Source organism: Peromyscus leucopus, chromosome 3 (assembly GCF_004664715.2).
Source record: "Peromyscus leucopus breed LL Stock chromosome 3, UCI_PerLeu_2.1, whole genome shotgun sequence".
NCBI classification, from domain to species: Eukaryota; Metazoa; Chordata; class Mammalia; order Rodentia; family Cricetidae; genus Peromyscus; species Peromyscus leucopus.
The window spans coordinates 130,665,716-130,680,338 of NC_051065.1; the positions used below are offsets into that span (position 1 = coordinate 130,665,716).

General features: G+C 45.0%; 1 protein-coding gene across 1 annotated transcript in view; it reads right to left on the reverse strand.

The window, feature by feature from the left end:
* Etnk1 (ethanolamine kinase 1) overlaps nt 1-14,288 on the reverse strand; it is a 41,644-nt gene extending 27,356 nt beyond the window's left edge. Inside the window, exon 1 of the mRNA XM_028879864.2 lies at nt 13,878-14,288. Within this exon, the coding sequence (XP_028735697.1) occupies nt 13,878-14,033 (156 nt within the window). The 5' untranslated portion in view covers nt 14,034-14,288. The remainder of the gene's footprint in view (nt 1-13,877) is intronic.
* Between the last annotated feature and the right edge of the window lie 335 nt (nt 14,289-14,623).

Below are 14,623 nucleotides of genomic sequence, written 5' to 3' on the forward strand. Positions count from 1 at the left end.
GAACTCAATCTCCCAAACCCAGGAAAACCACAAGAAAAACACCTACTGTTTAATCATCAAAGATTCTTTTGGAGAACATGAGACCATAGCTTAGAAGTAAAGTGCTTCCTTAGCAGGTCAGTCCTTCTTTGATCCCTAGCACCACTGGGGAAAGAACCTGAGAAGCACTAGTGAGTGAGCTCACTTGCAGAAGACAGACAAGCTTGATATGCAAGTACAGCAATAGGACAAAGGAGGGGAAAGAAGACTCGGTGCTTAGAAGCTTAAAAAATTGATTAAAAGAAGTATGGCTCTAGTCAGCAAGATGGCTCAGAGGGTGAGAACATTTAACAGCACGTCCTGACAGCAGAGTTCAATCCCAGAAGCTAGTAGGGAAAGGAGAGCGTACTGACAGCTGCCCCTGACCTCTACTCAGCATGTCTGTAACCACATATATACACAAAAAATATTGTTGCATGAATCCTAACTGGTCTTAATAAAAACCCAGAGCCAGATATCAGGGTGGAAGCTGAAAGACCAGAGAAGCAGAGCAAGCCACAGCTATTACCTGTTACCTCACCAACTACTCCGCCTGAAATAGTAGCCTAAACGAGAATGAATTCCTGTCTCCTCTCGCCTTATTCCTTTCTCTACCCAGCCAGATCGCTTCCTGTTTCAAGCTTCCTAGTGCTGGAATTAAAGGTGTGTGCCACCACTGCCTGGCTCTGTTTCTCTTTTAGACTGGATTAATCTTGTGTAGCCAGTGTGGCCTTGAACTCACAGAAATCCAGACAGATCTCTGCCTGTGCCTTCAAGTGCTATGATTAAAGGTGTATGCCACCACTACCTGACCTCTATAGCAGGCTCTGTCCTGTGATCTTCAGGTAAACTTTATTTGCTAAGAGTACAAACAAAATATCACCACAAAATATAATAAAGAGTATTGCCTCAGGTGCCTAAGAAAGTCCATGTGTGATGATTCACACTGCAGGAATATCCTGAGTTCAAGGCTAGCCTGGGCTACATAGCCAGGGTGAAAGTGTGCAGTCTCCCACCTACCCTATAATTAAGAGTCATGTCAGACTGAGCAGCAATAAACACACTGTCAAGCAAGTGGCATGTTGTCTCCTATCATCAGGGGCACAAGTCTGAGGGTTAGTCCACTGTATCCTGGTATTGGTGTCACCACGGCCAGCAAAATGAAGAAGCTCTTCAAAGAGAAGAGCAATGTAAGCTTCCATAGGGGCTGTCAGCCCCCGAACTCGGCAAGTACCTCCTAGCAGCAGATACAATGGACCTGCATATATCCCTATCTCAGAGCTTGAAGACCTGTCACCTCCCAACAGAAGACAGACTTAGTAGGCTGTATCTATCCTCCTAGAAGTTGGCAAGATGGTATGACATACATGCTTAAACAGCACACACGAGTACAGATGAGTCTGAAGTGGCACGTCCAGGACTGGCTGTGTGGTCTGTATAAGGATGGCAGGCCCATGGCCAGTTTTTACAAGATGAGAAAGGTAGGGAAGACTACATGAGACACTGACTGCAAAGGCTATATAAGTAAAATAAGTGGTAACAAGTTTAATGTATTAGAAAAGGACAACTAACTACAAGTGAAGGTTATAAATTAGTGGTATACTATACATCTAACATGCAGATATGGCCTAGATTCAACCCTCCAGACATTACACTTACACTCACACACACACACACACAGAGAGAGAGAGAGAGAGAGAGAGAGAGAGAGAGAGAGAGAGAGAGAGACCGAGACCTAGCCTTCCAGCTCAACAAGCTAGGAAAGTAAACTGAGCATGGCAGTGTGGTGCATACCTGTAAATTTCAGCACACCAGAGGTTGGCTGAAGAGATCCCAAGTTCAAAAGCAGCCCAGGCTACTGATAAATGAAACAAAGACAGACTGGAAGAGAAAGAAAAACCCGGAAGCTAAAAAAAAAAAAAAAGAGGAAGGGAGGGAAAAGAAAACAATAAAGGGAATAATGATAACTTCTTCGAAGACTTAAAACAGATCTTCATTAGGAGCAACACTTTTAAATCTCCCAAGCTGATCCTAAAGCTCAGCAAGACACTGCAAAGGGAAAACAACACGAGGTCCCTTATGAACCGTCATAAGACGGTGTGACAGCACAAGACTGGGATCCCAGAGCTCAGGAGGGTGAAGCAAGAGGACCTTCATGGTGGGAAGGCCAACCTGTCTCAAAAGAAAAAACAACACAAAACCAAAAATCTTAAAATTATTAATAACCAATACAGAGACATATCAAAATAATATGACATCTCAACTAAATTTGATTTACTCTAGGAATGTAAAGATGGTTTAATGTTCAAATTTTCAAAATTATGCATATACCTCAATAACAAAATATGAATGCACTGAATATATTAAGTTTCTCTGTCTGTTTAAGACAAGGTCTAATGTAGCCCAGGTTGGCCTTGCGCTATGTGGCTGAGGATGACCTTGAACTCCATCATGCCACTTCTGTTTCATCAGTGTTGAGGTTACAGACATGTCATCATGCTTAGCTCTGTCTGGTTTTCTTATTTTTAGTTATTTTATATGTATGAATATTCTGTCTACGTGTATGTCTATGCATCATGTATGTGCCTAGTGCCTGTAGAGACCAGAAGAGGACATCAGATCCCCTGGAACTGGAGTTACAGACGGTTGTGAGTTGCCATGTGGGTGCTGAGGACTGAACCTGGGTCCTCTGGCAGGGCAGCAAGAGCTCTGGACCACTAAGCCATCACTGTAGCCACATCTTACTATTTTAAAGAAGGAAAATACATGTGTACACAAACATATGTATTTGTATATAATTTATACAGAGATAGAGCAGTCTGCATCTATGAGTTACATATCTGTGGCCTCAAACAACCTTAGATCAAAAATACCTGAAGAAAAGAAACCACACCCACACTCAACAGACTTTGTAGGGCATCATTCCCTGCACATGACAGCATTACACTGTAGTAGACATGAATAACCTAGGTCAGTTAAAAGTAGAAGAGGAAGTCTACAGGTTAGTTACATGCAAGATCTTTACACATCTGAGGAAACCTGGAACATCCCCACAAAAATTGGAGAGGATGCATGGAAGGAGAAAAGCTTCATTCCTGAAGGGCAGAAATTTTTCACTATTTCAATGGTTTGTGATTCTGAACACAACCTTGGAAATGATCAATTTGTATGAAGACAAAACCATGTCACTGGTAAAGCTGTCCTATTTATCTAAACCAGAGAGTAATGGAACCCATGGAACCCTGCTGCTATGAGTCAAATGTCTAGAAATGTCTAGGTCAGTAACACAAGCCCAGCCCTTACCTGGGAAAACAGGGGCAGAGAGAGCTGATCCTGAGCACCGAGGCTGTCCTGTGGGAACACTACCAACTGCTAACAGGCTTCAAGGTGAGCAGAATCCAGCAGTGACAGGACCAACTCCACAAGAGTTGGGTCACTGCATCTACAAAACATTCACAGCACTGAGAAGTGCTTGACTCCCTGGCTGTTAGCCATACAACTAAGAAAAAGGACAAAGGCTGACTAGGAATGGACACCAAAGACAAAGCAGGAATGGATGGGGATCTAGCCCAACATAATCTGGAGCTGCCAATCTCAGAACCATCACAATGGAGAAAAACTGCACTTGGCTGACAGCTCCCTGCTAAGACTACTGCATCTGGGAGGGAGGCGTGTCACTAGAGAACAGGCAACCAAGGGTAAAGGAGCTGCCTCTCTCTAAATCAGCTGGGACAAGGGAAGTGACACAAGTCTGAGGCCAGCCTAAGCTACACAGTGAGCTATAGGCAAGCCTGAACTAGAGAGTAAGATCACTTCCACATATATACATGGATGTGTATAATACACACATATATGTCAGGACATTTTTCATAGTTTACAAGTCACTTATGGCTGGGATAACGGGGAATCCAAAACTCACTACTGAAGTCATTGACAGCTGTGACAAGCCAACATGCTGCAATGTCATTCCAGGAACTGAATGAATAGGACCGGCCAGATTTTGGAAAGGGACCTACCTGTGCTGCTGCTTCTGTGCACACAATATGGAACACCCTGTCTAGGTGAAGTAGCTGAGCTGTGTGCACAGATATCAGCCGGGCTTCATAAGAATCAAAAATTCAGTTGTTTCCTAGGGCCCACATCTTTGGCAGAGTGATCAAACGTCACCCATCTTTTAAGTGCCCCTGTGAAAATGCTGTTCATGGGAGGAACACACACTATTAGCTTACTATGTAACATGGGTGGATCTCATCTAATCAGCTGAAGGACCATAAAAACAAAAACCAACATTCCTAAAGAAATTCTGCTTCAAGACTGCACTACCAACCCACACCTGAGTTTCATGCTGCCATCTTAGGAACTACAGACCTGCCAGTTTTCACATAAGCTACTTCATCAAGGGATCCAGAGATCCCCAACACATAGTTTATCATCTTTCCCATTCCAGTAAGAACTTACCCTATGGAAATACTCAGAAAATTCATCCAAATCACACAAATATACATCTAAGTAGTCGGCTAGAATACTGTTTTAACTGCCAAAAAACTGAAACAGCTTCAACGATATTAAAGGAAAAATAAATAAATGAAAGGACAAACCATGGATCAAATGCTTGTGATCCCAGCATTTGGGAGGGAGAGGCAAGGGAATCTTACACTCAAGGGCAGCCTGGGCTACCCAAGACCTGCCACAAGAAAACAAAGTAATTACACACTTAGTCACCCACCCCACTCCACCCCCATCTTTTGAGAAAGGGTCTCTCTACATAGCCCTGGTTGTCCTAGAACTCACTATGTAGACCAGGCTGGCCTTAGACTCACAGCCTCTGCCTCCAGTGTTGGGATTAAAGGCATGCACAAACCATACTTGGCAAATCACATGTTTTTTACATGATCAAATGTTTGCAGCTGAGTTGGGTGGTGGTGGCGGTGGTGGTGGCGGCGGCGGCGGCGGCGGCGGCGGCACACACCTTTAATCCCAGCACTCAGGAGGCAGAGCCAGGTGGATCTCTATGAGTTCGAGGCTAGCCTGGTTTATAGAGCAAGATTCAGGACAGGCACCAAAACAACACAGAAAAACCCTGTCTCGAGGGAAAAAAAGGTTTGCAGCTGTCACATATGAGTGAATTCTTGTGAAAAGGCCAAGGGAATGACAAGATGACTCAGTGGGTAAAGGTACTTACCGCCAAGCCTAAGGACCTAAGTTTAATCCCCAGGAACCACATGATAGCAGGAAAGAACTGATACTCTTCCCTTCCCCTCATACAATAAATTCAATGTCATTGAAAGTTTTCTCTTATTGTTGCTTTATTTTTTGTTTCTGAAGACAGGGTTTCTCTGTGTAACTGCCCTGGCTGTCCTGAAACTCACACTATAGACCAGGCCGGCCTCTAACTCAGAGATCCACCTGCCTCTGCTTCCCAAGTGCTGGGATTAAAGACCTGACACCACCGCCCAGAGGGTTTTTCTTTTTTTGTTTTTTAATATGAAATCGTATACATGAGTATAGAGTTTAACTCTGTCAAGTGTTTGAGTAGACCACAGTTAAAAAAAAAAAAAAACAACAGCAAAGAAAGATTAACGGTGTAGGAATGCAGGAAGCAGGCCTCCTCCCCACTCTCACGGTTTGACACTGGTCTCTTTAGTGAGATGACATATTGATGCACTCCTATAAAATGATATACATCGGGCTTACTATTTTCTCTAAGAGCTCCACTTGTGAAAAGGGACTAATCCAAAACAGTTCATTTTCCGGAAGAAGGGAAGAGAAAGAGGAAGTGTTGCTACCGTGGACACCACTGGAGGGAGGAAACAGAGGAAGTCTAAATTGATGGAAATATTTTATCACTTGCCCAGAGTCTGGGGCTACACAAGTCAATTTGTTTCATGAAATTTTCTCAAACTAATTTTTGAGAAAGAATGTTGCCTTGGACTGACTCCTGACCTCAAGCAACCTCCCCACCCTCCCATCCCCAAGTTTAACCCTATAGGTGAGCATGGCCATGTGCTAAGCTTACTTTCAATGGCATATACACAAAGACACTACCTGATGAAGCATATACTTTAATGTAAATATAAAACAAGCCTCTCAGGGCAAAATACCTAACATTATATGAAGTTTTCGGACACACCTTCTTTTGTTGCATGAACCATGTACATGTATGCGTGTTCATACATATGCAGGAGCACATGGAGACTGATCGTCTTCCTCAACCACTCCCCCTCTTAATTCACTGAGGCGGCGTCTCTCAACTGAACCAAGAGCTAGCCCATACGGGTAGTCTAGCTGGCTAGCTTGTCCCAGGACTCCATCTCAACCCTCTGATTGCTGGGTGCACAAGCAGGCCTACATGTGCACTCAACATTTCTGCCGGCACTGGAGGGCAAAGCTCCAGGCCTCACCCTTACCCCAGCAAGCATGTCAGCCATTTTACCTGCTGAGCAGTCTCCCCAGCCCTGATCTGATACTATCTTGTCTTCATTTTAAAAAATGTACTGACCTGTACGGTGTTTTGCCTGCTGTGACTGTGCACATGTGTACCTTGTGCCCACAGGAGGCCAAAAGACAAGTTTCAGATCCTCTGAGATTAGAGTTACAGACAGCTGTGAGGTGCTGTGTGGGTGCTGGGAACCAAACACAGGACCTCTGGAAAAAAACAAAAGAAAAAAAACATGTGCTCCTAACAGCTGAGCCACCTATCCAACCGCTCTTATCTACCTTACTGTAACTCATTGTTTTTCAACAACCATTTTTATAATTGTCTGTCTGTGTGTGTGAGGACTCCACAGTCCTCCCCTCCCAGCCGCATGGACTCTGGGACTGAACTCAGTTCATGAGGCTTGGCAGCAACTAAGTGCCTTCTTTACCAGCTGAGTCATTTTACCAGCCCTTAACAAAATTTGCAAACTGTAGCTGTCAGGACTGGAGACAGCTCAGCAGTTAAAAGCTGCTCTTCCACTGAACAAGTTTGGTTCCCAGAACCCACACAGCTCCAGGGATGCAACACCATCTTCTGCCCTCCACAGGTACCTGTACACACATGCCATACGCACACAGAAACATGCACACATAAATAAAATTAAATTTGTCTCAGCCACAGTATCTATCTACTCGACATTCTATCAGTGTATGATAGTCACAGGACCCCAAATCCATCCACGGTAATCACTTATTCCCCAAATCACATTTATCCTGCAGCCTCAGTGTGTAGGAGGCACAGAGGTCCCTGTGCTCACAGGTAAGCACTTGGGGAACCTGGAATGTTAAACTCGAAGGGTTGTTCCTTCAAAGGAAGGGATGCATAACCTGTTATCTACCCAGAAGGCTGGCCTGCCGTGGTTAACATCCTAGTGACCTTGGTGCTATTGGTACAGCAGGAGACCACACCGGATCCTCCCCCAGTCCATTACTGTAAACTTGTTTTTCTCAGTCAATCTACAGAACACATCTTTATAGGTATCACATGTGGTCAATCTACAGAGCCCATCTTTATAGTTGTCACATGCAATCAATCTATAGAGCCTATCTCTATGGAGGTATCATATGTAGTTTACAAAGAGTCTGGATGAAGTCATCTCTGATCTTTATTTGGCTTACTTTGTGCTTTATTGTGCACATGGGATTGAGTTAATTATCACCAGGGAAGTTTTCACCAAATTGTCCTGTGCTTAAATAGGCCTAAAATAAACTACTCAGGGTCATACTCCCCAAGTTTGACAACTCTTAGATACAATCCATCACGACCATGTATGTTAAGAGGAAGACTTTGGGATTGCAATGCTCTGAAGCCTCTAATGGTAGCATGTGATCCAAGGAGAGGCACCTCCACCAGGATGGAGAAATATGATGCTTTTCAAAGAATTGAGAAGGAACAACCTACTGGCACACAAATAGTTTTCTACTAAGCTGAAGTTCTCAAGTGTTGGGCAGAGTAACTTCCCAGTCTGCTGATACACACTTTGCATGTGCACACAGGTATGCATGCTACTCGGGACATAGGTAACGCAAGGCACACCCCGCTCTGGTATTTTACTTTAAAGCCATACAAATTCTTCTCAACCAATGGTTCTCTGCACTGTAATGTGACACTTCTCTTAACAACAAAGAAGAGGGTAGAACTCAGCTGCTAGAGACATTCAGTCATTTTCTGGTGTGCCTAGTGAGGCACAGATCCTAAGTGCCCATCTCTCCTTTCAGAAAAACTCCCACTTCCTCTACTCTGCCCAAACTACTTAGGGCCTTGCTTAACAACTATTTCCTTGGGAAATACTTCTTGCTTGCCTAGAATCACATCTTTCCTTCAAAGCTTAGCTCAGTGGTTAAGGGTAGCTCAAAGCACAGTGTTTGCCTAGTATGCACAAGACCACAGGTTCAATCTCCAATGCCTGGCACCCCACACCCACACACCCACATACACACACCCCACCAAGGCTGAGACTGGGTTCCCCCACATCTATGAAGCGTCTTCCCAATTCTCCTGGGCCTGCCTTGTACTCCAGCTCACAGCACAAAGGAGCCCAGCTAAAACTTAACATTATCTTTAGTTTAAAGGTACACTATCAATTACTGAACTTTAGGAACTTAGGTCTTTAATCCTTTTGTGGTACTGGGGACTGACCCCTAGGCAGCACACACTAGGCAAGCTACATACTGCACACACTACATACAGCACACACTACCAAGCTACATACTGATCCCTAAAACATGATTCCTTCTATTCAATCTCCCATTTACCAATGAAGGGAGTGGGAGATGAGATAGGAAATACCATACTGAAACACACTTATTTTTAGAATTTTGTATTTACTTTCCTGAGTGCCTAAGATACACAATACCTCTTATGTTGTGTTTTGTCGTTTTCATTTGGGTTTCTTTTAGGTTTTGGGGGCTGGGTCTTACCCTGTAATCCAAACTGACACGGAAGTCAAAATCCTACCACCTAGAGCTCCCATATGGTGGAATCACAGGCATGTACCACCTCTCCAAACAATTCATTTTATACAGATTAAAATACTTGCCAAAGATTACAACATCATCCTCTTTCCACCACAACAGTGATGACCCAAGGAGAGGACACGGTTTGATTAAGCCAGATCACAGGTGTTAGTACCTGAGAAGTAACTAGTAATTAAGACCCCTAACCACAGTTAAATCATTACATCAAAAATGCATGGATAGTTTTTAAAAAACAAATCAACTGCACCTATCTCTCCCACCCTTGTACATTATTTTTCTAAGGTATCAAAAACAGAATAGGAAACTAGGTGGTGGTAGTAGATACCTTTAATCCCAGGACTCAGGAGGCAGGGGCAGGCTGATCTCTGTGAGTTCAAGGCCAGCCTGGTCTACAAAGTTGAATTCCAGAACAGCCAGAACTGTTAAGACAGAGAAACCCTGTCTCAAAAAACCAGGAGGGGGGGGGGAGCACAAATAGGAAACAAACAACTGAACCTGAATAAAGGCAGAAAAATGAGCAAGGTTAAAAAAAATGTGTAAATGGAAAACCATAATTTTGTGTGCTGGAATTATAAACCTGGCTTATGCTTCAAAGTCAGAGGTTTCAAACACAGAGGAATATGGACAGGGCTGGGGGTGCCGCGCGGCTTAAGGGAAGAGCTTAACAGTAAACACACTGAGCTCAGCAGCGCGGAGGCACAGACCTGGGTCATAGGAGGAGTCGCTTCCTCGTGTTCTTTTGCCATCTTTGCATGTGAAACCATTTGAATAGTCATTCAAAAACATCACATACATATTCTGATTTGTCTCAGGCTGGGAATTTCAAAGAGCAGATGTTTTTGATTTAGGCCCTATACAGCCTGTACTCAGCAGCGTAATTATCATAAGCTAGCTTTTATTCCCCCCTCACAAGCCTCAGGGGTAAGGGAATCGTTTATTGGATCCATTTTACAGCTAAGGATAATAAAGTTTAAAAAGGTTAAGAAAGCTGGCCAGAAGGCAGGTTTTGTAACTCATACTTGTAATACCAACATTTCAGAGGCTGAAGGACTGCCTTGTAAGTTCCTGTCTAGCCTGGGCAATTGAATGAGACTGTCTCAAAAAGAAAAAGAACAAAACTTGAGCAGTGAAACAAGCTAATAAAATGCAGGGCACAGATACAAACCCCATGTTTCCCATCTTCACAACAGCCAGCTACTAGAGGGAATAATTCCCCAGCAGGTTTCCTGAGATGCTATAGCAGGCAGATGTTAGGGGTGGTCAGGTGTGGGTCCACCACAACTACATAATGTATGAGCTCACATACGTGTGAGGGTAGAAACGTGCAGGCACAACACAAGTGTGTATGGAATTGGCAGCAGGTGTCTACTTCAATCAAGCTCCACTGTATTCATTAAATCAGGATCCCTCACTGAACCCTGAGCTGGACGAGCCTGCTTGCTCCAGGGATCCCCCCTCTGCTTCCAAGTGCTGGGGAAGAGATGTTCATTTTACAACCTCTGTAACTAAGATGGTCTCCCTAGCCTATCAAGCCTTTGCTAGTATATCGTTAGCTACAAGCTAAGGAAGAACTCACAGTTGCTCAAACACTGCTCTCAGTAAGCCCCTAAAGTGAACTAAGCCAGCTTTTTCAAAGGGGGGAAAAAAACTGCCTGGGCACGGTAACTTGTCAATTTGTAAGGCTGAGGCAGGAAGATCTAAGAAAATAACAATAGAAAGAAAAAAACAATTAAGTCTCTGATCCTTTACACATAACTATCCCCCAAAATGTAGACACATCAAAAAGCCACAGTCAAATGAGGGAGATGCTGCACAACAAAAGGAGCCCCTGCCTTTTTCTAAAACTGCAGCGTATGTGGAAGGAAATGCAAATGTGTTCAGGAGAGCTCAAAGCAGTCTTCTTCTGAACCATGGCAGGTTTTTAAGAAATTACTCTTGCACAGGCATGGCTTCCCTGCCTCGATCATCACACATAACCTTCCTAGGTCAAGGAGCAGTAATTCCTGAGATAAGTCCCTCCAGATCTGTCACCTACACACAGGCTCCGTTTCACTATAATACCCTCACAGGACAGTTGGAGAATGCAGGGCAAGGGCTTTTCAGAACAAGACAGTATGGAGCAGAAAGCATTTAGCTGGTGCTGTCTCAGAACTACTACTCTACCTAAGCAGAATTCTAACTCCCCAAAACTCACGAAAGCCCTCCTTATAGTGTGTTTTTACTTCTAATGAGGACAGCTGCATCTAAAACCCAGTGAGTTCCGAGTGGAGACTAACTCTATCACTTGGACCACACATCTAACTCTTTTTGGGTCTTGGCCTGTTTTTACATGTTTTCATATTCTACATGTTGCTATTATAGGAGTAACTCCCAGGAAAGATAAGGGTTGTCAAAAAAAAAAAAAGCTTCTAAAATATATTTAGAGAATATTTTTAGTATGCTTTTGGGGGAGAGGGGTTGTGCTAAGACAGAGTCTCAAGTAGCTCATGCTGGCCTGGAACTCCTTCCTAATGTAAAGCCTCAGGAAATACCTTGAACTCCTGATCCCGTCTCCACTACATGCAGCCAAGAAAAATGTTAGTTTGGGGGAAAAAAAACAGGTGAGGACTTGGGGGCATAGGCCAGCGGTAGAAAGCTTATGTAGTATGTACTAGGCTCCATTCCATTCCCAGAAGCACACACAAAAAGGAGAGAGAGGAACATACCCCCAAAAATGCTATTATTGATTCCAGCTGCCCTGAAATTAGATTTTTTTGGCTACAGGATACATGCTTCCCTTTCTGAAATGAGGTAGGATTATTATCTTTACAGTGCAAGGGACAAAAGTCTCAAAAAGAGCTATAACCATTAAGAAATACAGGCAGGCTGCAGTGACAAAAACCTTTAAGCCCAGCACTCAGGAGGCCAAGGCCAGCCTGGTCTACAGGGCCAGCTCCAGACCAGATGGAAACAACAACAACAATGGAATTACTAAACAAAGCCCCAAGGCATCATTATTTTGTAATGCCCTAGTATGTGTAAAGTCCACTCTATTGAGCTGGGAGGTAAATAAATAACTATAACCTTGGCTTACTAATGGCTCAGCTTCTGATCCATGAATTCTGCTTGTACAGGAGGAAATGAATTTCTAATTATCAATTCTAGAGAGGAAGTGAGTGATGTCATCACTTTCAAATATACAGGTTACATGTTGAGATTATGAACCCAAAGGTTAAAGTTAATAGTCATAACATAGGCCAGTCATCGTGGCAAAAACCTACATCTCATGACAATGGCGGCCTGAATCAGGATTGCCAGTTGAGTGAACAATCTAGCCACCTTGTCTCAAAAAAAAAATTGCTACATATAAATCATGATTTAACCTGATTTCCTGTACAACAACCAAAATAGCTTTATGTCTCCCCCCACCCTTTTTTTACATGTACCCTGGCTTTCCTTCACTAAATTTCACATGAACTGAGAGGTGGCACCTACCTAATATGGTTTCCTAGGCAACGATTTAAAAGAATATAGCTCAATCCGGCACACAGCACTCCATCCCAAAGCTATTACCACTATTCTACACACAAGTAAATCAAAGGAGATGCTAAGCTTCCAAGTTTCAAACTTTAAAAGTCACTGCTAAAAAAATAACAGTTGCCAAAACTGCAGTTTACCAGGAAGCAGCACTGCCTTTAATTAGTAAAATATTTTCCAGAAATAAATTTCATTAAATTTTAAAACCCTCTCAAATAAGTGAATACGCACTATTAATAACAGTGTAACATGAGGGCTACATGACAGACCAGCTCAGTGGCATCTGCCTAGAACTCAAACAGCCTCTGCATTCCCAGCACTGCAAAAAACACACAAACATGTTTCCATTTGAAAATCACTTCCTTGAAGGAAATGTAATAGTTTTCCAAGTTATATATAAAAATCATTCTGAATCCACTATTTCCTCTATACTTAGCTAACAAGCATGCCTTAAAATTCAAAGTCTTTTGTCTAACAAGTTTCTTCCCCACAACATATGGGTCCCTTTAATCTGCTCAGAACCCTTCTAGCAAGAACCGAAACTAAAACTCATGAAAGTCCCAAGTGTCAGGAACTGCTCTGAACCCTAGATACTGCTCATGTTTTAAATATACTAAAAATAATTCAACAAAAAATTAAATTAATAAACCTTGTATAAACCCCACAATTTACTGGAGTCATCAAAATAAAGATGACTTGAATAATCCAAATAAATGTTCCCCCATTATTGCTCAAATCTAAAACAAGCCCCAGCCGTTTAAAAAAAAAAAATACTAATTTGGTTTTCTGTTTGTTTGCAAGAAAAAAAGGAAGTTCATCTTGGTAATTCCTAAAGAAGTGTACTGCAAAAACTAAAACCAAATCACATCAAATAAATTCTGGGTATGAGGAATCATAATTTACAAGTGTTTTGTTGTTGTTATTTTAATCCTAGATTTTTCGGGGTTTTTCTCCTGAGAATTTTTGTCTTTAAACACACTGGCTCACGAAAATATCCCCAGGTCACTCTAACCTAAGGCATTAATTTTACTAAGACTTTACAAATTTAGAAACACCAACTCAAGCCTTCAAATAAACGTAACGAACAGCGTTCCCTAGCATCCTCGGTGTGGGCAGCAGGTCCACGGTCACTCCGCTTTGGAATGGAGTTCTCCCTCGGCTCGGAGGATGTGGGAAGATCCCTGGCTGGATACGGCAGGGATGGGAGGGAAGCGCAGGGGAGGAGGGAGGGCAGCGCCGTGAGGACCGCGGGAGGCGGATGGGCAGCGGGGTCTGGGGAGGAGGAGAGGAAGGAACCCTCACCACACGGGCAGGGGCAGCCATCCCCGGGGCCGGCGTCGCTGACGCGGCGGCTGGGGGAAGGAAACGCCGTACCCGCCCGGCCTCACCTGCAGGGTCACCTCGCGGGGGTCCCAGTGCGGCCGCAGGTGCCGCAGCAGGCTCAGGGCGCCGTCGCGGCAGCGCTGCTCCTCCTGGTCCTGCACCGTCACGTCGAGCTTCGGCACCTCGGGCGAGCCGGGCGGGACGTGGATGTAATTGGCCATGGCCCAGGCGACGGCGGACACGACCACGACGACCACGGCGACGGCGACCACGAGCGCGGCGGGCGCCGGCAGGCTGCTGGACCCTTCCGTCCCGGGGTGCCCTCGGCGGAGGGCTGCGGCCGCTCGGACGCACGGGCGGGCGGCGGGGGCGACGGGGCGGACGGCCGGGGTGCGCAGTGCAGCGACGCGGAGGATCGGCCGCTCTCGGGAAGATGCCCCAGTGCTCTCGACCGCGGGCAGCCGCGGAGCATGCCGGGACTGGCCTGACGCTGGCGTCACGCCGGGGGCGGAGCCTCGGCTGCGTCAGGCGGCCGGCGGGGTGGCGAACCCCGCGGCACAATGGGCGGGCCGCGGGGCTCTCGGGGGTTAGGGTCTCGGGGAGCGCGCACTGCCTGGCGCTCCGCTCCGCTACTGTGGGGCAGGCTGGGCTTCTGCACCCGAAGGAGCCCGAATGTTGCCGAGCCCTGCCGGAGCGCTCACGAGCCTGGCCGAACTCTGCCGAGCCCTGCCGGAGCTCTAACGAGCCTTGCCCGAGCCCTCCCGGGGTCCTGCCGAACTCAGCCGAGCCCTGCCGGAGTCCTGTCGAGCTT